General features: G+C 42.3%; 1 protein-coding gene across 7 annotated transcripts; it reads right to left on the minus strand.

Moving 5' to 3' along the window:
- Positions 1-417: 417 nt before the first annotated feature.
- arhgap27l (Rho GTPase activating protein 27, like) lies at positions 418-26273 on the minus strand. Of its 7 annotated transcripts, none has more exons than XM_051068592.1 (22): positions 25531-26273; positions 25374-25430; positions 19067-19195; positions 17926-18830; positions 14429-14650; positions 13026-13352; positions 11402-11464; positions 11202-11285; positions 11027-11122; positions 10873-10953; positions 10643-10708; positions 8795-8862; positions 8506-8593; positions 7731-7832; positions 7454-7552; positions 7285-7357; positions 7025-7141; positions 6730-6828; positions 6349-6426; positions 5283-5417; positions 4753-4858; positions 418-4234 (listed from the first exon to the last, which is right to left on the minus strand). In XM_051068592.1, the coding sequence occupies exons 3-22, from the start codon at positions 19095-19097 to the stop codon at positions 4057-4059; spliced, it is 3018 nt and encodes a 1005-aa protein (XP_050924549.1). In that variant the 5' UTR covers positions 19098-19195; positions 25374-25430; positions 25531-26273; the 3' UTR covers positions 418-4056. The 7 variants fall into 7 exon arrangements, with proteins under 7 accessions (XP_050924549.1, XP_050924550.1, XP_018516910.1 ...); XM_051068593.1 differs by having other exon boundaries at positions 20237-25430; XM_018661394.2 differs by lacking the exon at positions 25374-25430.

The raw sequence follows: 26273 nt of genomic DNA on the forward strand, positions 1-26273 counted from the left end.
ACTGCAATGCAAATTTAACAATAAACCAATATAAATATTTTATCACATCTGAGTTTTTTGAGAAATCTATTCTTTTATTTTTCATTGAGGCTGTTTTTGATTTTAAATTCATCACTTAGAGCTTTTTTTTTTGTTTGGTTTCATGTTTCCTGAATCATTAAATCATCCTGACATTGTGTGTTTTAAAACATCATATATTGGCACAGTGAACATATTGAAACTGATGGCAAAGTGGTGGATTCATGGTTATGGTTTTCATATTGTGGTAAAGTCATCTAGAAATAAACTGAATGTATAAAAATGTTTGGTTTTCAGTTTCTTGTTGAGGCTGTAGATGGATGAACTAAGACAGAAGTTCACAGAGAATCTGAGGGATACGTTGGGTAGGAGCTCACATAACAAAACACACCTGAACACTGTTGTATAGATCAGTTTTATTTTTATTAAAAGTCAGTAAAATACCCTCTTATGTACAGAGTTTAATCTGTTAATTTTCCATGTTAACTTTGTTCTGTATCTGTAATACGTATAAACTCAATACTATAAAAACATACAGCATTGTACAGGTAATAATTTCTAGAAACACAAACAGTAAAATAGTTCCTGTAAAATTAATCCCTAAAAGAAATACTTAAACATTTCTGTAAAATGTTAGGGAAAACGTCCTGGGTCCTCTGAACTTTAAAATCTATATATATATATATATATAGATTATCAAGATTTACAGAAACACTTCTGTAAACAAATTTGAATAAATCTTCCTGCTCTTGTCTTTTGCAGGTGAGTTTGATCTCTGTGTGTATAGAGATAGATCCAGAGAGTGTTTAGCTTAGCTTAGTCTAGCGTAGCTTAGCTTAGCTTATTTTAGCACGTTGATCATTTCTCTGTTGAACTGTGGTTTAATCTCCATCCTCTGTGACAGTCAGCTCCATATGACTGAAGAAACCATCACACTGAAGCTAAATTTTGATCCAGTGTTTAATATGAAGGACTCATTTACTTCAAACTCTGACTTTGAAAATGACTTTTCTGTGCAAATCTCTGTTTTCCAGTGTCAGTGAACGCAACACAGACTGACGCTGAGACTAAGTATCTGAACATGGACTTCAGAGAGTCCATTGTTCATCCACACAGGGTTAGCATTATAGTTGGAGGTGGGGAATGACACTTATTGGAAATTTAATTAAATGTTCCAGACACCATTTTAACAACAGGTTTACATGGATCCTAACATTCTGATTATAATCAGTTTAAAGCCTAAACAGAATAAAAATGCTCCATATAAACACCACAATAAACAGGCTAAAACTGTTTAAACCTTTTCATAAGCTGAAAGAAAACCTGTACCATGATGATTTACCTGCACAGCTGAAACTACAGGACATGGCCTGTAATAAACACTGCAGCTACCACTGAGGCCCCAGAGGTCAAGACTTAGGACGACTGCAATAATTCAAACCTCCAGATAAATGTATGGCTGGATGCAGTCAGTGATACTGGGAGGCTGGAAGACATAACAACCTCATCTTCTTAAATACTGTGTTGGTTCCTGTATAGGACACTTGGATATGTAGCTTAGCCGTGTTTTCTGCAAAGGTTACTTCACCTTGAATTAATTAACAGTCATAATAATAAATGCAATGAAATGAATCATGCACAAAACATGAGAGGGAGTTACTTCACTGTCAAAAACTGTGGTCATTTTTAAAGTCAATCTGCATTCTTGGAATAGCAACCAGAGTCCGCCAGAGTCTGCTAACTGAGCCTGCTCTCAGTGACATGGTTCAGATGTAGAAGGACACTGCTTTGGATTTAAATGACAGAAGAAGCAGAAAAATGGGAGGAAAACTCACAGGTACTGTGAACTTCTTCACCTGATCGCCTGTACTTTGTCTTGTTGAACAGACTTAGTTCTTGGCTTTCACTCCGAGGTCTCCTGCTGTTCTGAAGTGTTGTCCCTCACCTGTAAGTTGCTTTATATAAAAGCAGATATGAATCTAGTCCCAATGGAGCTACAGTTTGATGGACACAGCAAGACTATACTTGACAAGAAGCAGAGACCAACACCTGCAGAACAGCAGAGGTCATCAGGCACAAAGCTGCCATTGGCTGCTTGGATGTGATTGGAATGACCAGGTAAGACTTGATATGTATGAAGTCCGGGCCTCATTCTTTGAACAACAAAAGTTCAGACTGCTTTTGATGTCTGCAGTCAATCAGTTCTAAGACACTGAGCAACTAATAAAAATTACAAAAATGAACATAAGGACCATTTTCAATTAGTTTGGGTGTCAATAAACAGCTGCTGTAACATGCAGTAAATATTTTTGGTATTCTAAGGCTCAGATTTGTGGAGGTGAGAAATAAGAATCAGTTTGATAAAATTCCTCTGAAAAAAAGCTAAATTCACTCAGTATCCACAGACACAGCATCATGTTCAGGATGGGTAAACCCAAAACTTGAAATCTGTCCACGGAGAGTGTGTACATCCTGTTTGGTTTGTTTTTTTGGTTCCTTGGAGATGAGTTCTGTTAAAAAGATTATAAGACATTTTGATGCCAAAATGCCTGAAACTGTCATGTCCTTAAAAACAAAAATGCACAGTTTGATTCCCTGAAGACAGACAGAGGTCTAGACATCTGAAGGTTCTCCAAATAGTCTGAGTAGGAAGCAGGACACTGTTTGAAGATTGTTTGGTCTGTTACTTTATTCCAGCTTGTCATGTCCCTGTGTCAGATCTGTTACAGGTTTCCAGATGGCTCAGTTCTCGTTTCTTTGGCCTCATTTAAGGTTTGGTGGTCTGGTGGTGAAATATTGAACTCAACAGCCTCTAGCTTCACCCTCTGTAAAATTTATTGTCCACAGAATATTTTAAAAGAGGTGGAAGAGGTGGTGTTTGCTTCTATGAAGTTCCATTCAGGGTCTAACTTTGTTAATTACAGCTCTAGTTTGGTAAGAACGTGATGTTCATTAGGTTTCAGATTCAAACCCTGTAAAATTAAAAGTCTACAGAACTGCTGTAAAAAGGAGAAAATATTTGTTTGTGTCCAGAGTTTTAAAAGGTTTTGGGTGAATCACGGTTGTCTGTTGTTAAGGTTTCAGAATTAGTCCAGAGTTATAGACAGCTGCACCCAGCTCTACCTGGATCATTTAGGACCGAGTGGTTAGAGAGGAGCATCATATAATCAGCAGGTCCCAGGTTCAAAACCCATCAACTCATACCATAGATTTTAAAACCAGGATCAGGAAAAGACTTTGGGTCCAGAGAGTCACAAGATTCAAGAAAGATCCCAAACTTGTTGGAACAGGTCTTGTTCAAAGTGAGAAGCTGTACTGTAGTGTGTTTTGTTTGGTCTGTTGACTTGAAAGAGAAGAGATGCTCCTGATGAAGGTTTCAGAAACAATCCATGGTTTTAGGTGGTCCCAGTCAGTTTGTACTTGGGCTGTTTAAGGCACAGTGGTTAGAGAGCCAGCTGGTTTGATGTTTAATCCCAGCAGTTTTAGATGAATCTGGAACTTATTCGGAGTGATCTTGCTTCAAGTGAGATAGTTTGGGGTTTCAAACCAGTCCAGGATTCTAAGTGGTTTCATTAATATTCTACCTAGATTCTACCTGGATCCAGAGATCTACAATTATCTAGAAGGATCTGGAACTTGTTAGAGGATTCTTGCTCACAGTGAGGTGATTTAGGGTTTTTTAAGATAATGTTTTCCATTTGAACTGCTGCCTTGTTAGAAGGATGAAGCTGCTGGTTGCAGAACCTGTCCAGGGTTCCAGGTGGTTCCACTCAGGTTCTATGTGAATTGTTTACAGCACAATGGTTTCAAAGAGGCTCTATGTATTCAGCAGGTTCCATGTTCAGTGCCCCTTGAACTTGGGTTTGAAAGGATGTAATGTTTAAGTCCAAAGTTTTAGAGGAAACACTTTGAAGAGCCACTTTGGAAGATTTTTGGCCATTCTCTTGGTGCTCTGGGGTCTTCCAGGACCATCCAGGAGCTTCCAGGTGGTTCTTTGACAATTCTTAAAGGTTGCAGATTAGCTCCAGGAGGTTCCTCCTACCTCTGGGAGAAGACAGTGTGGAACTCATTGAGCATGAGCTCCACTATCTGGCTCTGGAAAACCATGTGAACCGTCATGTTGGCTGACTCGGTCTGGGGGCGGAGCAGCGTGGGTCCAAACACGATGGCGACGCTCTGAACCGACATCCTGTTGGACTCCTTGTGCTCGATCACCCTGGAGAGAGACAGGGAGAGAAATTCAAGACTGTTTCCTGTTCCAGACAACAAACTACATCTTTGCTTTATATGCATTTATTCTTTTATTCAGGCCAGTGTGTGGTGATATTTAAGCATAGTTATTTTGTTTTGAAAATAACCCATTCACTGAGGTCTGTTCACTGCAGAATAAAAGTTAAGAAACCAGGAGAAACAACCAGAAGAAAACTTAGAGGTTATGTAGACCATAGACAATCCATATTTTACAGTCTGCTGGAACTTATATTCGTTAAACCAAAGACTGATGTGAGTTTTCCTCTTTCAGTCAGCTGTCAGTGGCAGGTGATGAGCTGACTGAGGTGACAGAGTCAGTCAGTCGTCTACAAAACACTACACAGGATAATAAACTGTTAAACTCAAAACCACACCCAGAGCAGGTTAATATCAAACATGAAGGATTTGTTGCTCCCTGGCCTTGGTGAATCAATCCAAAGATAAAACCTGGTCCTGGGTCTCCTGGTTCAGTTTTGAACTTACCTGCGCAGGTGTTTGAACAGCAGCTCCATGGTGTCGTGGTTTGGCAGAGGCAGAGACTGAACCAGGTCCTTCATATAGGAGACTCTCAGACTGTAGTCTGGGACCTCTGCATGGAAACAGACACACAGAGCTGCTTTAGCTGACAAGGCAGTATATAATACTACAGGCCATAGATGATCTCTGGATGTTAATGGTTTTCAGATGATATCAACAACATAAGCTTCTCTCTTCTGCTGTCTGCCAGCACAACACTTGTGATACGTGTAGTTGTATATTTAGACACAGCTGTAAACACCAGTGTATATTTTGGCTGTGAAGCTAAAAGTTTGTATGTTAATATAAAAACCTATGAGTTCTACCAAACCACCACAAGTTAAAACCTTAGAATTTGACTCCATGACAGATTTTAACAGAATCTGTGTCACATTTTGTAGGCTCTGTAGAGTGTGTATACAATGTGTGTATAGTGTGTATACAGTGTGTGTATAGTGTGTGTATAATGTGTGCTGTAGGTTTAGTTGTGCACTGACGGATGGCAGCGATGAACTTGTCGAAGCAGCTGAAGGGAAACAGTGGCTCTGGGAGCTCACGCAGGAAAAGCTTCAGAGCTCCAGTGATGACGTGGATCTCCTCCCACTGTCCATCCTCCAGGTCCAGCTGCTCCTCTGCAGGGACAACACCACAATAAAAACATTTAAAAAGCTTCAGTAGAAACTGTTCATCTGCTGCAGATTCTTTCTGAATATAAACACAGTGGAATTACATCCAAACAACAGGACATTGTCTACATATAATGTCATTAACGCTTTTTGGATGTTGATGTTTGATGTTATTTGGACTAATTATTGGAAAAATATGACAAATTTCTCAATTTAAACTCAAGTTAATTTAAATGATTATTTAATTATTAGTGAGAAATGTATTCTTTACATGTTGAACTGTGTTTGGCTGTTGACAAACACTAGACTACACTATAGAGTCATAGTTATTTGGAATTAATACACAGGCAGTTTACTCTTGAACACTGACTAAACAAACTAAAACTAAAGCTGTAACCATCTCTATGTTCTTGACACCAAAATCTGATTTATTGACAACTTCCTGTCTACTGCCTCATTCTAAGTTAAACTTTGCAGATGACTGACTGCTCACACTGACCACTGTCGACAGAAATGTGTATAGATTTTTTATCCATTAAACTAAATCAGCTGTTAAATTGAACATGAGAGGTCCTATAAATAAGCAGGACCACTCAGCGCAGTCAGAGAGAGGTTAGAAGAGATCCTGGGTTTCACAGCTCTGAATGATGAATGAGTGTCTGTTACTTCCAAGCCCTCGCTGCCAAACGAGGTTACGTGATGTTGATTAAACCAATCAGCACCCAGTAAATGTCTCTGTATTTCACAGTACGACAGTTTTACATCATTATCCTCCAGGAGATTTTATCTTCCATATTTTCCATGGTTATTCAGGGGCAGACTGAGCTATTTTAAAGAGTTTCATGATTGAAATGTTGCGGTGGTCATTGATCTGTTTGAAGCTGCATCTTAAAAATGTGGCCGAACAACGGGAAACGACAGACGGGCAGTTTGTTACCATGATCAGCTTTATGTCGTAGTTTCTGGATCACGGCCAGGTTTCCGCTCACTCTGTAGATCCCATCAACATCCAGACCTGAAACCACACACACAGTGAAAAACACAGGTGTGTATCAGTTGTGAACAAGAGAAACTGACCTTCACTCACTGTGTTTTGTAGATTAAACGAGTATACTGTACATAAACATTAGTAGTTTTCCATCTCCATCAACATCGTACACACAGGAAACACATCGCTGATTTAATGTATTAATTGTAACAGTGGACCATAGTCTATCTGATGTTGTTCTTCCAGCTGGGTTTGACCATAATTTGCTTTTATATATAGTTTGCTGGTATTTGATGATATTACTGCTGTGTAAAGGTTTATGTGTGTTACCTCTCCTCTCCACTGCTCTGATACACTTCTCCACAAATCTGGGAATGGTTGTGTTTTCTCTGTGACAGAGTGTGTCCAGGTGACAGCCAAAGACGTTATCTGGACCAGAAGAGACGAGTGGTTTGAATGTTTTACTCAGTGTTAACAGACATTATGATACTGCTCTATAAAACACATCATGTATAACTGATTGATTACAGACTGGACTCATTAGAAAACTGCTGCGACTGATCAGACAGTTTTCTGTTTGATTACAGCCACATAAAGGTTCCTCTGGTTCTTCCTGGTTCTCTACCTCTGATGTATCCTTTCTCTTTGACGCTCTGCAGCGTTGGTCTCCGCTGGAGGAACCGTCTCAGTTTGGTCCGAACTCGTCTCTGCTCTGAATCCGCTCCTGATGAGCTCCTGGTCGCTGAAACAGAAGAAGAAGAAAAAGGTCTGATGTCTTAACAGTGGCCAGAGGAAGCTGTTTCATATCATGCACTCAGTTTACAGATGAAGGATCTGGATCTGGAGTGAGGAACCCTGAGCTGAGATGATTTTGTCAACACTTACACGTCCTCTTCCTGTCTTTGTCCTCTTTGTCTGAAGCAGCTTCGTCCTCGTCCTCTGACAGATGTTCCTGTTCCTGAAAGAGTTAAACAGCCAAACTGACCCTGGGTCTGTTCAGTGTTTATCACAGCTGATCTAAGCAGTGAGGAGGTGTGTGGTTGTGTTGTGTTACCAGCTGTCTGATGGTGTCCTGGATCACTTTGAGCCAGTCGCTGATGATGCTCTCGGTGTCGTACTGCATCAGGTACTCACAGCCCTGACGAGTCTTCAGCTGCACAAACACACACACACACAAACACGGTCACAAACACTTGATACTACAGTCAGAAACAACACAGCACTGCACCGACAGGAAGAGTAACCACGGCAACAGCTTCACTGTCAGAGAGATGCAACTTCAACACCGTGAACTCCTGTAACCACAGCAACCATGGTAACAGGTACCACACCTCTAGAACATTCTTCTTGGACGACTTGTCTTTGGAGGCCCAGCCGACTGAAGATCCTCTCAGGTCGACAGTGTACTCTGGAACAATCTGTGATGCTTTACTCTGAAAAACAGGAAGTGGTCATCAGCCTCATCATCATTATGGATCAGTTTGACTGGAGGAAGTCAAAGTGACTGACAGGTCTGTAGAGATGCAGTACGTCATAGCTGTGGCATTTGTAGAGTTGTTATTCACAGAAACAGTTATCACAGAGTCATTCCGGTTCATCCTGAGGGAACATGAACGTCTCAACATGTGGTTCATCACAGTCCATCAACAGCCTCCACCAAGGACATGATGTTTTCACCTGCGATTGTTTGTTGATGGAGATCCAGGAGGTTTTTATAAATCACCTTCCTGAACATGGTGAGATCAGACATTCATCACTTCAGGTCTGAGCTCTGCTGACTCTGAACCAAACTGATGGACTGAACCATGTTTCCCTCTCTAGCACTTCATCAGTTTATTCCTGCTGGAAGAATATGAACCTCAAGAGTTTGACTCTGGTTCTGTGTCACCTGTGTCATCTGGTTCTGATTTTCACAATAAACCTCTTTTATGGGCTCCTGTCAACTCATCTGACCTGAAGTAATCTGAAGATTATAATTGTTTAAATATTTATTTCTGTAAGTTATGAATATTATTAACCTGTTCCTGTAGTGTTAGATATGATGTTGTATAATAACTGAGCTGATAGTGACCCAGTAAAGTCCCAGTATGTGTAACTGGTTCTTACAGCGTTCCCAGTCGGAGTAGATTTGGGGTCTTTGTGGAAGGTGAGGATCCCACCGTGGAGGACAGTCCAGGACTGTGTCCAGTTCTTCCTGTCCAACAACAACAAGTCAGACACAGTCACCTCCAGACACTTTGTCCATGTTCAAACTGAAAAACACTCTGATGTGGATTTAACTCTGAGATAAAGTGAAGAAAACAGCAGAAATAAAATGTTTCTGATCTCGACGATAAAACTATTCATTATGAACTAGATCCACAGGGTGAAGACTGAATGAGTTTCTGGTTCTCACCTGATCTTTTTGCCGTTATCAGCTACTTTGGTCTTATTGATGACTCCTGCTTTCTCCAGCAGATGGCACTATAGACACACAGACAGGTGAACAGACATACAGGTGAGTCTTCAGGTTTCTTAAAACCTGCAGGTCGGCTTTGAAATGTGATTCCTGTCTAAACCTGGGAGTGGTGTGAGTGAAGGCTGGTTTCATTTTGATGGAAACATTTTACTGTGACCTCGTCAAAGACCATCTCCCCTTGGACCCTGAGAACCTTCTCAAAGACCTGTACAACTTCTCAGGGGCTTCTAGACCTTAATTAAGGAGCTGTATCTCCTCCTCACAGACATCTAGACCCTCTGTAAGGACCACCTGAACCTCCTCTAAGACCCCTCCCTGGATCTTACTCAAGGACTGTTAGAATCCCCTGAAGCACTTTACATAGTCCTCAGATTACTAGGACACTTATAAGATCATCTACAACTCAATCCCTTCAAACTCTTCAAAACCCACTAATTATTCTCTAGTACCCCTAAAATCTCCTAGAGCCTCCCTCAGGGCCCCTTCAAAGACCCCAGAACCCCCTCAACAACTGGTAGACCCTCCTCAAAGATCCTCAATAACCCACTGATCATCCATATGTTTACAATCTCCTCATGAACCCAAAGACCCCCCCCCCAGACTGCAATAGCCACTCTAGGACCTCAACATTAACCTCATGGACTCCAAGACTGACCCTAGAACTGGTAAAAACCTCCTCAGTTACTCATAAACCCCTTGAGGAGCTGTATATCCTCCACACCAAGATCCTCCATGTGGACAACAATGTACAACCTCTTCAAGGGCCTCTAGACATTTCCTCGAGGACCCAGATATCCTCATGGACCCTTAGAGTATCCTAAAAAAATCAAAGAACCTCCTCTAGAGTCTCTTCAGGGGCCCAGAGTGTCTTCTGAATGACTCCTAGATCTTTATGTAACTCATCGGTTCAGCTCCTCCTCCAAGGTTAGACTCATCTTTAAAAAAAAAAAAAAAACAGACTGATAGTTCACAGCCATGCTAGCAGTTCTGTGAGGCTGTACTTTATGCTGACATCGACTAAAAGGATGAGCAAAGTTCAGAGGATCAGCTGAGTCTGAAAAAAGCTTCATGTGCCGTTCAGTGGTTGTTAAGATTTTCAGTCTGGTCTGAAGCTGTGGACCTGAAAGCTGCTGCTAGCATGGCTAAAACCACTCTGATCAGTGGGTAACAAACAGATTCTTCAGTGGACAAACAGAAGAGATGTTAGTTCCCCAGCGTCACCCTGAGAACTGTCAACAGAACCAAACCAGAGCTTCACAACGGTTAATACACAGGATGAATGACTTAGTCTGTGATTTGGAGGGTTAGTGGAAGAACATGGGCCAACTTTTGGGCAGTATTCAAAGTCTGGATGTCTGTTTAGGTTTTCAGTCATCCTAGTCTTAAGTGCCAGAGTCAGAGGCAACTGGACTTCTTTTAGGTTCTCTGAAGACGTACCTAGGATACCTGGGACTCCCCCATCAGCTTTTAGAACTCAAGAAGCCTTTCAGATGAAAGGTGAAATGTCCTCAAGGAACCTAAAAGAAGTCCAGTTGCCTTAGACTCTGGCGGTGTCTGTCGGTACTGCCCAAAAAGTTCCCTTCACATGACGACTTCCTTTTTTATAAAAAAATCTAATGTTAGTTTGATTCTCAGTGAGTTAGAACAAAAGTTAGTACAACCAGGCACACGTTTCCATGGGAACTGGAGACGAGATCTGACAGTCTCCATGGAAACCTCCACTAATTTTTGACAACCCAATAAACACCCGGTAACTTGAGCGCCCAATCAGGGCCCAGGACCTACGTGGAGCTTGCTGGAGTCTGTGCTCCGATTGGACAGATTCCTCTTCAGTCTGTGCCAATCAGACAGCTTGATGAGGGAGAACAGGATAACATCACAAGGTGTTAACGAATGAACAAATGAATGAATGAATGAGTGAGTGATGGTAAGAAGAATGAGATGGATGGATGTGTAATGGATCTGGATGAAGCAGTGAGACAGGTGTGGGACAGGTGTGGGTCAGGTGTGTGTACCTGTGGACTGTCGGGGGAGTGTCGTCTGTTGGACAGGTCGCTGAGGTCGGAGACGTTCCTCCTGTGGCCCGGGGCAAACGTCTGTAACACAGAGGAGAAGTTTTAAACTCAGGAAGATAAAGTTTCATCTTTTCATCTCAGTTGTTGAACTCACGTCTTCGGCCACACTGTGTCTCCAGTTCCTGACCTGCACTGTCGGCCCCTCCTCAGAAACTCCATTTCCCATCAGCCTTTGAGGCAAATGTGGTGCCTGGAACAAGCAGTGACAGAAACATCAGGCACACACTGACTGACTGACAGATGGATCTACTGATTGATTGATTGATTACCTCCTGCGGCCTCCACTGGGAGCTGTTTCCATCTTTCAGGTCCAGCTGAGCTCTGGGAATCAGACCCACAGGATGCTGAGGATTCTGGGAAAATAAAAACAGGGACAAACTACAGATGAAATCTGGACCTTTCAGTCTGACCTGGGGTTAATTCTGATAGGTGATAGAGTTTAATAATGAACTCAGTGTGTGAGTTGTACCGTTGTGAAGACGGCGTCATCATTTGGCCTGTCTACAGGATAATCTTCCTCTGGCAGCGGAGGCTTCAGATCAATCACAGAAACAACAGTTAGTAAAGAAGATAAAACACAACTGTACCTGCTTAACTTCAATAACTCTGTTTCCTTCTGTTTCCTTCTGTTCTGCTTTGGCCTTAAAACTCTTGACTGGTCATTGGGGTCATATCACAGAAACATTCTCTCTCAGGTGAACAGTTCCTAACTTCAGAGACAATCTTCTTCAATAAGCTCTACTAACTTCAGGAGTGTTAATGTGAGCCTGAACCGGTTTGATCCACACAGCTGCTCTTTTATTTTACAACCTGTCACTAGGTGGAGCTGATTCACTGAGAGTCTGATGTTGGACACTAACCATGTGTCTCTGTTTGATGACCAAACACTCGTCAGTAGATCCAGGCCCTAATCCTGCAGTTAGCCCGGCAGCTACGAGCAGCTTCGGAGAGGCTGACCCAGGTCACATGGGCTCTCCTCATGATGCTTTATCACACAACCTGACCAAGGTGGCGACGGCAGTTTGTATTTTAGCTGCTCGTTACAAACAGTTTCCAAGAGAAGAAGTCACAGCTTTTAGAGTTGCACTCTGCATCGATCAGAAAGTCTTTGACTCGACTCATTCATTTCACTTTTTTTAGCTGCCTCACACACAGAGCTGCTGTAAGCTCTACAACCACATCTGGTCTTAAAATGAACAAACCACAAACTAACAGTGATGGAGGCAGAGACCAGATGAAAGCAGAGTGACTCGTTCCTGTCGTCCTCAGGTGAGTTCTACCTGCTGAGAGCTTCACAGCTAAAGAGAAAACTACCGGAGTTAGAGAGAGTTAAAACAGACTGACAGAGTCCGCAGCCCGACAGGAGAGACATGGAGCAGGAGGATTTATAACTTAGCTGTGAACAAAACAATCACTTTACAATAACTTCTACGATAACTAGAACTTCTCTGAGTTTCTGCTGTGAACAGTTTGTAGTGGTGGGAAAATTATTCTCATTGCTGCAGAGTTGTGAAGTTACAATTACATGCCTCTGCAGAGGGCTTTTAATTTGAAACAACAGTCACAAGAAGTAGAGACAGAGGTAATACCTGGCTGAGGTGAGGGAGAGAAAGGTGGATTTAACTCACTAACATTAAGTTGGATCTGTAACTGATCCTCATCCACTGGGACAAATCCACAATCCTGTGAAGTCGTTATTGTCTGTTTCTCCTTGCTCTCCTGTGTCGGCCATCTTAACCCGCTCTCTCTCTGTTATCTCCACAGTTAGCCTCGTTCACATGTTACCAACACTTCTAACTCATCTGACTCCAGGTTCAGCGCCCGGTGGTGTTTCTGAAATCTAATTCGTTTGAGGATTCGTTTGATTCTTCATGTCTGAACTTCAGACTAAAGACAGGATGTTTCTGTGACACTGAATTCCTCTTTGATCCTTTTCCAACACAACAGAATATTTCAAAAGGAAAAAGGTTTGTCATGTGATCTTTCTGTTTCTGTTTAGCATCGCTCCTGTTTATCATGAATCTGTCTTTAATCCCTCTGTGCTGCTCTGACTTTACTGATCTGAAACCAGATTTAATCCAGACTCCTCATACCGGCCCGTTGTCGTGCTTCCTGTTGGTTGTGGATCCAGTGGGGGAGGAGGGGGAGGATGGGGAGAAGGGCTCCGGTGCAGTCCAGGATGTGACTCGTGTGCTGGGGTTGTAGTAGTAAACCCTCCCCGAGACTTCGTCAAGCAGCTGCTCCCAACCACAGGAGCTCTGAGAGGAGGCGGGGGAGGTCAACTGTCCCCCCTCCCTCCCCCTGGACTGGTCCACATCTCGAGCGGGCAGGGGTGGGGGGCCACGGGGGTCGGACCAGGTGGTCTGTCTGGTCACAGGATGGTAATAAAACACCTTCCCGCTGTCCTGGTCGGTGTGCACCTGAACCAACAGGAGATGAGTCAGAGAAACAATCGATTCTACTCAGTATACGAGCTGATGGTGTGTTCAGGTGCACTCGTTACTGCGTTCATATGAAGGTGTGGTTTAAAATGATGGTGTCAGACTGTTAACTTTTGTATTTAATTAATTTTTATTTTGATAAATAATCAGGTTATTTTCAGATGCAGTCAGATCAGGTTTTAAATAATAACTTACATAAAGTTAAAAAACAACAAAGTAAGTTTTCTCCTGTACTCCTGATTCTTTGTCTTTATTCTCAGTTTTAAAACCTGTGCTCTTCACTTCAATGACCTGAATCCTTTGTCAAAACTAAAATCGTCGTTCAGTCTAAATATAAGGATGTTAGTTTTTAACCTGAGTTGTTGAAGTGTCTTTGAGCCAGGCAGTGAACCGTCACCTGTTCCTCAGCAACATGTGAGCTTTAATTGTTCATCCGATCTCTGTGGAACGAACCTGAACAGCTCAGATTACCTGATTAAACTTTAATTACCTGTGTGAAGCTGCAACATGAACACACAATTTTAAACTAAGTAAAGTCTGAAACCTTCATATGAGCTGAACTAACACAGAGTATAAAACTGTTCATTAAATATCCAGGAGGGGAAAATACGAAAATACTACTATAAACACATGGCAACGTTTCAATAATAAAACAAAATCTAAATAAAGTTAAATCAAAAATCAACAACAGAACAAAGACATGAAATATGAACTTTGTGAGAGAGAGAAAAAGTGTTTTCCTCACTGAATTTTCTGAACTCTCTGTCTCAGAATCTGTTTCTTCTGTCTGAACTGTAAATGTCACTTCATCTTCTTTCAGTGTTAAACTTCATCTGTTGCTTCAGTCTCCTTCACTGTTTCTGTCTCAGCTGCCACTTTCATTACTCTCACTGCTTCTCTTAGATTAAATCTTTCAGTCCTTATTTTACCTTTACTTAGTTCTACTGACTAAATCAGTTCCTCTCTCAGCTGCCACTTTAACTCCTTTCACTGCTCAGACTTATTAAAATGTGACGCTGGAGCACCGACCTATCAGAGGTCAGAGGTCGCCTTACCTGCCAGCCGTCCTGTGGGCTGAGCGGGGACGCAGGGCTTATCATGTCGGAGGAAGAGGAGAGTGAAGATGAGGGGGTGTGGTCTGTGAGGGAGGGGGCGGGGTCAGATGGAGGTGGAGGTATGGGGGCGGAGCCAGATACAGAGCTGTGAGGGAGGGGCGCCTTTTTCAGAGAGGAGACGTTGGCGTAGATGGGCGAGTTAGGGGCGTGTGAGCTGTGGTCCTACAGAGAGAGAGAGAGTTAGACAGAGGAGAACCCCCCCCCGACTGATCAATGACTTTAATCACTGATCAGTCAGAACCCAAACATCTCGTCCTCTTCCTGTTTTATTTAGTTTCAGACTCATTAAGAGGAACAGTCTGTGTCTGGGTGGAGCGAGCTGCCGACAGGAAGTGCTCCTCCTAGGTCTTATAAACACACACACACACACACACAAACACACACACACCCACACACACACACACACACACACACACACACACACACATAATGAGCAGTAATGTCGTGTTCAGTGTAACAGACTGATGATTTAAATGATTATCTTTAACTGTTTGATGAGACTGAACCAATAAACCAATAAAACCAGAGAGAGAGAGAAGAGAGGAGGAAAAATAAAAACCTGATGTTTCTAGATCAGAGTAAAACACCAGAACAGGTATTTAACCTGCTGAAAACCAACACTCTCTGACCACTGGTAACTTTGGTGAGCAGGTGCGACCTCCCTCTAACTGAGACATCATCAGCAGCTTAAAGGTGCTATATGTGAGTTTTTGCTATGGCCACATAGCTAATGTTAGCATTAGCAGCTGTTTACTGTGAGTTCATCAAACCTCATTCCTTCACTCACCAGGAGCTGTTTACAGCTGTGAAAAACAACGTCAGTGTTTTGCTTCTGTTTCTGTCTCTTCTTTTCTCCTACTGAAGTTAGCATGCTAACCAGCTAGCCCCAGTCTGTCCTATCTTATAACACCACTTTATGATAGTGAGTCACTGACGATGAAGACGTAGCTCTGCTCAGAGGATGTAAACAAAAACACCAAAAACTCACACACAGCCCCTTTAAACTGCTGGAATCAGGTCCAGGAAGTTCAGTTCAGTTAAAGACTCCTTTAGTCTTTAAAACCAGCGATCATCTCTGATATCCAGCCAGGAAACTGATGGAAACATCAAGAATCAGAAACAGAGTTTGGTGTTTGTTACAGCCACAGCATATTTCACATTTAAAAGATGAAATTTATTTTTATGAACATTTTCAGTTTGCAGATTAAAGAAATAAAAGTTTCACATTAACCTGAACACATCTGCCGTCAGCTGACCACAGATCAGCTGTGACGACAGACTGAACGAGGCTGAAAGCTCCAGTTCAGTAAGTGAGTGATTTAATGATCCAATGACAAGCAGCTGAATCATTAACTTTAATTCACCGTCAGTTCAGGGTGAGAGGACTTACCCATGATGCCTCAGTGATTAAACTCCTTCAGAATTAAACTCCGTTAGAGACAAGTCTGTTTCTGATTCTCTGGTTCGACTGCAGCTCGGACTGTTTCCTGTTGTCAGACTGCAGGTCTTCTCTGCAGCCTGTAGCCCCGCCCCCCCTCCCTCTTTCCTCCCTGCCTCCCCCCTCCTCCCCCCTCCTGTTGGACAGCCTGGATTGTTTTGGGATTCGTCTATTTGAACCTGATCTCTGGCTTCACACCTGTTTGACCCTCCAGCTCCTGGATTCATAAAATCCCCTTCAATGACTCCTGGAATCCTTTCAAGGACGTACAGCCCTTCATTAAACTTCTCCAATGACTCCTCTACAACTTCATGGAATCTTCTCAAGGACCCCTCCTATCTCTTTTTATAACACCTGGAACTTCCCCTGGAATATATGAATATTCCTCAAGGACCACACAAACCTAAACACAGACTCCTGGAACCTCCTTTTTCCAACCTCTTCAAGGACTCCTTAAACATCTTCATAGATCCACCTCGAACCTCTTTAAGGATATCTAGCACTTTCTTAAGGACTCATGAAACATCTTCCAGGACCCTAGAACTTCCTCACTGACTCCTGGAACCTGAAGTGAGTGCTGAAATGTTGTTTGTTTAGTCCAGTATCAGAACCATCAGGTCCTCTGGGAGCTGCTGGTTCAGGAAACATTTTTCAAACTTCCTGTGACTAAAATCTTTTTCTCTACATCAAAACATTTCACTGCAAAAATCCTGAGACAGTGAACACATCGTCTGCAGGTTCAAAAAACAAATTCACAAAATGTTGTCAGTTAAAATCAGCGGAGTTTCCAGCTGTTTAACACTGATCTGATCAGCTGACGTTCAGAAGCGACAGCTAAACAGAGATAAATACTGAAAAATACTGATACTCCTGAACGCAGCACTGAGGCCTGTTTCAGTCCCTGATGACCTCTGCACCTGAACCAGGTAAGGACAGGAGGCAGGTTCGGAGAGCCCTGAAGAGAGTCCCAGACTCTGATGGAGAACAATGACTCGTTGCTGCCACCTGCAGGACGTCAGGGAGAACTGCACATCAATGACCAGTGGCTTAACACACTGTGGGGTCCCTGTGAGCTCCTGTTGGTCCCTGTTGGTCCCTGTGAGCTCCTGTTGGTCCCTGTTGGTCCCTGTTGGTCCCTGTGAGCTCCTGTTGGAAGGTTTAACCACTGACCTCTGACACTAAAACCTGACCAGACCTGAACCTGAAGCAGCCATTTTGAATTCTTATGTCAGGATTGGTGGGGTCACTCTGACTTCAGGGGCTTTTAGGTTCAAATGTCAATCAATAATAAATAAATCTGATTATTGTCTGACAGAAATTTAAACTATTATTATTGTTATTGTTCAGTGTTTTGTAGTTGAAAAGTTTCTGTGTCATCAAACCAAAGGTAATTTTTTACAGTGCACTGAGAGCAGCTGATATATGAGACAGTCAGAAACCAGTCAGAGCAGTTCACACACACACACACACACACACACTCTCTCTCAGGTGTCAGGTGACTGTGCTTCCTGTCTTGTCCTGCAGGTGTCACCGCAGTGTCATCCTCTCCCAGTTTCCTGTCTGACCCTGAACACATCCTGCCGGCTGTGACATCACTACATCCTGCTGACCTCATCACATCCTGCTGTGACATCACCAGACCCTGAACCCCCCCCCCCCCCACCGTAACTCTGCAGCAGCTGAAAAATAAACATTAAAATACAACAGAAAATAAATTTAATAATAATCAAATAAGATCAGAGGTCAGAGGTCAGAGGTGTTTCTGCTCTGATGAGAATAAAGGAGGAAACAGCTTTTTCTTCTCTGTGCTTCCTGTGTCGATGCAGCAGGAAATGACACGCTGCAGAGGGCTTTTATTTTGGAAAAAGATCACCAGCCTCTGACTGAGCCACAGCAGAACCTTTAGTCTGAAAACCTCCTCTGATAAGATAGACTTTAATACTGAGTCACTGATCCACAGGAAGTGAAGTTTGTACCATGTGAGTCTCAGGTGTCTTACCTGTGATGAGGGCGGGGCAGGTGCAGGTTCAGGTGGTGCTCCAGGACTCACTCTTCCTCCAACCAAAGCCTCCAGGTCCAGGTTCAGGTCCTGGATGGACTCATAGATGTGGTTTGAATCTTCCTCCTTCAGTGAATCCTCAGCACTCGCCACCTCCCTCTCCTCCTCCTCCTCCTCCTCCTCCTCGTCCGGCTCTATCGGGGACTCCTGGTTATCGTGGAGGCCGTTGTTAGGAGGGACCATGGGCGTCTCCACCGGTATGGGCTGGGTCTGTGGCCGGGATGTGGAGAGGGGGTCTGCTGGACTGAAACTAGGAACCCGAGGTTTCCCAGAGTCCCTGTGGTCGTCCAGGTGCGGCTGCTTTTTGCTCAGATCGTCGGCCATGTTTGTATTACAGCTGGTTGTCATGGTCTCTGCAGGACCAGTGGGAGGGCTGCTGGGATGCCGTGGCACAGGAACCACCAGATGCGACAGGTCGTGGAAGTCCAGCGGGACACCGAATGTCGACATGCGGTTCTCAGTCTTGCGGTACCCAGTGGAGGCATCAGGTCTGAGCCGGATCGTCACCTCATCCCCCGGTTTGGTTCTGGTCCCGCTGAGCTCCTCCAGAGTCTTTGGAATGGGGACAGGCACGGGTACTGGGACTGGCACAGCCACAGGAACCAGCACCGCTTCAGGACTGGGTGGATCAGCAAAGTCCAGGGGGGAGGGGAAGTCCGCCGGCAGCTCCTTGACGTACTTGGCAGGAATGTAGAAGGGTTTAGAGCTGCTGTCACGCCGGACCTGCCACCAGTGGTCATTGGTTTTAGCTAGCAGGACATAGCGTTCGTTGGGTTTGATGGAGACCAGCACCCCATCCCGACCCTCGTACTCATACTCAAACTCCACCAGGACCAGACCCAGACCTCAAAGACCGAGGACCAGACCAGAATCAGAGGAAACAATGAAGTGCAATACAGCTAATGCTAATGCTAACTCTAGTGCTACTTCTAGGCCCTGCTACTACTGCTACTACTAACAGTACTGCTAATACTACTGTTGATGCTAACACTACTGTTAATGCTAACGCTACTGTTGATGCCAGCGTAGCTGCTCTGTGTTTAGAAGTTTAATGTATTCTTAGAAAAATAAAAGAACTCACCTCTGCTGAGCAGGGAGGTGGTCGTTGCCATGTTAACAACCCTTGGCTCCTCAGGCCCCACCCCCTCAGGTAGATTTGCAGGTGACTCTGAAGGTGAGGGGTCAAAGGTCACACCTGGTCACCAGCCCCCTTAAAGAGAGAAAACCCAGATTAGACCGGACTGTAGAGGCCAAAGAGAATCAGTGAAGCATCTCTGTATAAATGTGATCAGTGAGACGAAGACAAAGCTCAGAGTCACAGTTCAACAGTTACTCAGAGTGAAAACAGGCTCCATGTTACAGAGGAATGAGAGTTATGTGTCCTCTGGTTCTTCATGTCAGAACAAGTCAAACTACAAACACTGAGCTCCTCCTGCAGATAATCCTGACTCTCACTCTTCACTCTGAATCATGTCTTCACCTCCGTCTGTACATCTACCTGAACCTGAACCTGAACCTGTACCTGGACCTGGACCTGGACCTGAACCTGCTGTGTCCTGTCTGCAGGTTTTAAAACTTTCCGTGGGAATGAAGAGGAATAAACTGCACCTGTAACAGTGAATTTAAATGTAGTTGAATAAAAACCTGTAGCAGCATCATTTTAATGTGAACTGAGTTAAATTTCTCCTCTGAAGTCAAAGACTACATCCAGTCAGTCAGTCTGGATCACATTACACTGATCAATATATCTGATCTGTTAAGGTTTAACCAGCAACAACATACATCTGGTTATACAGCAGCTAGCTGTTAAATCAGAGATGCAAAATGTGAGCTAGCTAGCAGCATTTCACTGACTGCACTTTAAGAGGCTAGCTCTCATGGTGCAAATTCAGCTGTGATGTCTTTTCCTCTGTTCCTCTGTCTGTTCATACAGACTGTAAGGTCAGAGTTTGATTCAGCGGCTGATGGAGAAGAGTTCATGTTTTTTCTTGTTCAGTGAAAGAATCGATTAAAGTTCTACTCACGAATAAATCAAGTCAGACACATCAGTGTTTAAATGTGTATTAGTTTGCAGCAGGTGCTAATGACAAAACAACTTGTTTAGATTTATGTTTGATATAATACAGTTTGTATAAACTGTCCCAAATTTACAGTTAATTCTCACAGAAAGTTTCCAACTTGGAATATTTGCAAAATTCCCCATCTTAACTTCCACCCACAGTTAGAGATGAAGTCATGTTAGTCCACACACCTCTGAGGAGCTGACGTCATTGAACCTGCTGCAACACCTGCACAGGTAATGTTCACCATCAGCTCAGTCTGTAAACAGGCTGAAACTCTGAGTCTGTAGCTGCGTTGAGATCGACTTCACCTGACCTGCTGGTCAACGTGAGCTGCTGCAGACTGCTGGGCTGGACTCACTGTGGAAAACCTGCACAGCTGTTTTCTTTGATTAAAAGAATAAGATAGAGTTCTCTTCAACATGTCAACATGTCTCTACATACTCAGCTTCAGATGGTTTCTCTGACATTTCAGGTCAAACTTATGAAAATATCTGTAGTGATGTGTTCAGGTGTGAGGGAAAACTTAACTGGAGGGTTAACCCAGCAGGACCAGACTAACTCACCAAGACCAGATTAACTCACCAGGACCAGACTAACTCACCAGGACCAGACTAACTCACCAAGACCAGATTAACTCACCAGGACCAGACTAACTCAGTTTACCTGGTTTTAATCCAGCCTCGTCTGAGCGGCGACGATCTGTCAATCGACTGATCAATCAGTGATCAGAAGATCAATGAGCAGCTGTCTCAAAACTCTGATCATTTAAAGTCTGAGCAAGGCAGCTAGTGCACACACACACACACACACACACACACACACACACACACACACTGAACAATAGCAGGAGGCTGATCTCCGGCCTGTTGTGTTTACTGAGGGAAGTCTCTGCTCTTCCTGTCTGCTGTAAACTCCACCCCTGAGGCTGTGTAGGCTCCGCCCCTCTGTGACATCACAGTGTGTGTGTTTCCTGTCTTTGTGCAGGAACAATAGTGTGTCTGCAGCGGGTCTGTTCAGAGCCAAGCGTGACGCTCAGTGTTCCTCCACACCGATCTGAAACGTCACTGATCACCGATCAATAACGCTGATCTGAAACATCACTGGTCAGTAAATCTGATCTGATCGTTGTGTTATCACTGTTGAACATGAGCCCCTTTTACCTCATAAATTTATCACCCCAGTTGGTACCTCACAGTAAATTTACTGCCCATTTTATCCCTCTGTTATAAACAAAAACAGCTGACTGGCCCTTTAAGAGTTTTCCTGGAGGTAAACAGTCGAACCTGCCCTGACTCACCTGAGCCAGGTGTGTTTCAGGTGTGTGACAGACTCTGATATTCTGGAATGCTGCCTGCCCCCCTCCCTCCTCCCTCTCTCTCTCTCTCTCTCTCTGTTTGTCTCTGTCTCACAGCCACACCCACACCGCCAGGCTGGTATGTAACACACACACACACACACACACACACACACACACACACACACACACACACACACACCACAGGACTGAGCTGTCAATCATCAAACCGAGGTTGAGGGTTTGTGGCCGGACCGTCGACCAATCAGAAGAGACGAAGAGTTTAAATTCCACCAGAGAACCGTCAGTGTGTCGTGAGTCATGTGACATCATAAACCTCAGCAGCCAATCAGGATGTGCCTCTGCAGAGTCGACCTTTGCCCTGAGTGGTGAGGGTGTGGTCACAGTCAGAGGCACAGACAGAAATAAGTGGATCATAAATCTGTCGGTGGACTCCACCAGCACAGGGACAAACAAACAGCCTCCACAGGAAAGTCTGACCACACCGAGTCCATGTGGATCCTGATCCTGATCCTGATCCATCTGACACAGTCACACACACACAGAATCCTGCTCTCACCAACACCATCAGTAACTCCTCAAAAACCTCTAAAATCTCCCTGGAAACTTCTCAAAGACCCCCTGCGCCTCTTTCCGACTGCTCCCTGCTCAAGGACCACGAGAACCTCTTCAAGGACTTCTCAAACCAGATCAAGGCCATGCATGTTCTCCTGAACCTCCCACAGCCTCCCCATAGAGATCAACAACCTTCTCAAGGACCTCTACAACCTAATCAAGGACCTCCATGACCACCTTTACGACCTCTGCTATCCCCCAAAGAGTCTCTACCTCCTCCTCAAGGACCTTTTCTATTTTCTCCAGGATTCCCAAACTAAACTAACCATGACAACAGAGAATCCTGTTCTATGATTGGCTGTCAGCTGTCTATTAAAGACAGAGTCCAGGTGAACCAGCACTACAGGACTCCTTGCAACCTCCTCAATGACTACTGATGAGTCCTCAAGGACCCCCAGGCACCTCTGGAAACTCTTCAAAGAAAAAGCTATGCAGAGAGGCACCAGACAGTGTAATTTAGTTTTGTATAATTTGAATATCTATGAATATGTCACTGATCTATACTCACATTTAAACATTTACATTGAATAATATCTGTATGATATAAATCACAGCTCTGTCATGTAAAACATCATCTGAAAATTTCATTTTGTTTTGAAATTTTTAAAAGTTTGAATGATGATATTACTTTAAGGTAAAGGAAAACTAAAATCTGATCTCTGGAGGTCAATGAAAACACATCACCAAGATATGAAAATATTTAACCATGTGTCTTCTGAGAAAAATAAGAAACATGATCATGCTTTGAAAACTGACGGAGAAAAAAAATAAAACAGATTGGTTCTCATAAAATGTCTAATAATAAATGAATGAATATCATCTTTAAAACTCTTAACAAAAACATAAGCAAATTTATCTGGAATCATAAAGTACCTAGATTAAGTCTAGAGAAATTATCATGGGACTGCAAGATGGGCGGCCTCCGACTACCCAATTTAAAATTCTACTATTGGGCAGCACAGATGAGATTTCTCTTACCCTTATTTGGACAGGACCCTGCTCCCTCTTGGACACAAATCGAACTGTATGATCTCGATGAAGAGGTGAAAAGTGATGTAATTTATAAATGGGACCAGTAAAACCAAGAATCCACTTACTATCCACCTGGTCAAATCTTGGCACGAGGTTCATAAAAACATTGGACTAAATGTTGAATTATCACCCAAAACTCCCTTGTGGAAAAATAAACTCATACCAATGTTCTTTGACAACAAAATTTTCAAGTTATGGCATGATAAAGGAATAAGATACTTCGAACAATGCTTTAATAATGGGATCTTTATGTCCTTTGAACAGTTGAAAGCTAAATATGATCTATCCAGCAAGCACTTCTTTTGTTATTTACAACTGAGAACTTTCCTGAAAAAAAAGTGGGGTGAACAGATGACAGTGCCTAAGTTGACGAAGGTGGAGAAACTATTCCACAACATCAAAGGCCCAAAACACTTTATTGGCCAGATGTATTTAACAATGATGGAGGAATATCCAAAAAAGAATCTACATCGATCAAGAGAGAGGTGGGAGTCTGACCTGGGCACTACAATATATGAGGACCTATGGTCTAATTTATGTCAAACCAGCTTATTTACCACCATGAATGCCAGATTCAGATTGGTCAACTACAATTTTCTTCATCAACTTTACCTCACCCCTCAAAAACTACACCATTACTCCTCAATTTCTAATACCTGTTTTAGATGTGGCATTACTGAGGGTACAATGCTACATTGCACATGGCAATGCACCAAAGTGACCACATTTTGGCATGACCTATGTGACACATTGACTTGGGCACAGCGATTCCGTTGGACCCCTGATTATGTCTCTTAGGAAATGTGTCAAACTTGAAACTGAATCAGAACTCCAGGAAATTTATTGACATAGCTCTTACGGTTTCTAGAAAATGCATTGCACTTACCTGGAAGTCAGACTCCTCCCTCTCTATATCAAAATGGATATCAGAAATGAAAGCCTGTTTACCCTTAGAGAAGATCACATATTCCATAAGGAACAAGTATGACATTTTCTTGAAGATCTGGCAACCTTTTATTGAGTATATGGAAGCATTACCTCTAGCAGCTGTGGACTCTCTATAAACCTTTTACTGGTGCAATCATAAATTAGCAATAATGTCCAAGTACAGTATTTAGGATATCTTAATCTCATTTTACTAGATGTTTTTTTTTTTAGACCTACCTTGCTTATTTTATTTAATTTATTTGTACTTTATTTTAATTTATTATATCTGTATTATCCTACTATTATTATTGTATCACTTACATTTTGCCTGTGGGAATGAGTTGTATTGTTCTGCATATTTGAAAACTTCAAAATAAAATATTCTAAAAAAATAAATAAATGAATGAATAAAAATAAAATGTGTTTTCATTGGTTGTCAGTATTTTATGTAAAATATAAAAACATAACATATAAAACCAATGTAATCCAGTTTGCCTCAATATATTATACATTTTACTTTATTTTGAAATATAATATGTTTTATGAACTTTATATGTAATGTACATTTATGACCATATGTCAGGCCAAATTTTATTTTTATTTCACACTACATTTTATTATTTCTTTTTCTTCTACATTTAATTTTCTCTCTTCAGCTTTTGTGATAATTAAAACAGAAATAAAATAGAGCTAAAGAGCCCTCTGACACTCATTTTTTCACTTTTTTACTTTATATTGTTATCATACAATCTCATTGTGTTGTGTTTATTTTATTTTATCTCTATTGTCTATTTAAATTTTTGGCCAGTTTTATCTTTTTATCTGCATTATCACTCCATGAGCTGTTAAATGGTGTTTAACTGTTTTGGAAACAATGACAAAAATGTTCTTTTCTATTCTATAATGTCATTTCTACCAATAGAAGAAAACAGAAAACTTTACTGTCTCTACTAAACCTCAGTGTCATCTGACGTAAATCAAATGACTGGAGGAAGTTAAATTTTAGGAAAGACTAAATGTTTATTTAAAAGTTTAACTTTTACAGGATCTTTCTGAAGCTGTTTTATCCTCATTTGTTACTTTATTTTGTGATTTTCCAACCTGCGCAGAGTTAATGTTCAGTCTGCAAGTAGGAACTAAACACACCCGGTGACACATTCCAGCCAACAACACACACACACACACACACAGAAAACCCTAATCTGAACCAAAAGTCAGGTTTTCACTCTATAATGATACTGAGTCTCCGTAACGTAGGGTGGGAACAGGCTAAGGTCCCCATAATGTAAGTTTTACAAAAACAACAAAGATTCATTTTCCCAGGTTTTTACAGTAAAACAAGTTTTGAAAGGCTAAAAAAAAGTCCAAACAACAACAAACAAGAACAACAGAGTAAAGACAGAGGAGAACCCAGGTTTATAGGGACAGTGTTTTACCTGCAGTAGAAGTCAGATCCAACCATCCTGCTCTTTGTGTTTTTTTCTCTTCTATTCCTGAAGGGGCGAGTCCAAATCACACAAACAGGTTTCTCTCTCTCTCTCTCTCTCTCTCTGTGTGTGTGTGTGCGTGTTTGTGCCCCCGCCCCTCCCTGACCTGCCAGTCCCAGCTTGTCCTCCTTCTTCTCCTCCTCCTCCTCAGTTCACATCCTGTTTGACAGACCTGCAGAACAACAGCGCCCTCTGGCTGTACAGGTGGTGCATCATTTAGTTCACGGGCACTAAAAATTTTATGATTACAGAACACAGAATTAAACATTATACATTATAAATTATTTATGTATATGCAGTTTTTCTATAGTTTTATACTTTGTGCCTTGCTTTTCTCCTTTAATCCTCTTGCTTTTTATTTATTTGTTTCCTTATTTATGTCTGAACACTGGGGGTCAAAGATAAATGTCATTTTGATCTTCTTCTGAACACATAACAGGTTTGACAATAAAGGTAACTTTAACTTTTGACCTTTAATTATTCCTCCTCTGTATAAATTTCAGTGTGTAACTATTCCTGAGCTTCGAGAAAATTCAGACAAAATTTACATCAAAATGTGTGGTTCAGTTGGGAATAGTGTTCAGTGTTATTCAATGTGATATAATTGAACTGAAAAACCAACAGAACAAAAGTGTTTTTAGGAGGTCTGATATGGAATTGTCAAAGGTAATATGAACAAAAGCTGTGAAACTGTTCACTTCTGTGAATCATGTTTAAGGCTGATGTGAACAGTTCATGACTAAAAGTAAAGATGGTCAACAAATACCTCCATAAATTATCAATATTTGCAATGTTATTCAGAACAAAATGCAGTCTGTTGAAAAGAGTAAACTCTGTGGGTTTATGTAA

Source organism: Lates calcarifer, unplaced genomic scaffold (genome assembly GCF_001640805.2).
Source record: "Lates calcarifer isolate ASB-BC8 unplaced genomic scaffold, TLL_Latcal_v3 _unitig_5006_quiver_581, whole genome shotgun sequence".
NCBI classification, from domain to species: Eukaryota; Metazoa; Chordata; class Actinopteri; family Centropomidae; genus Lates; species Lates calcarifer.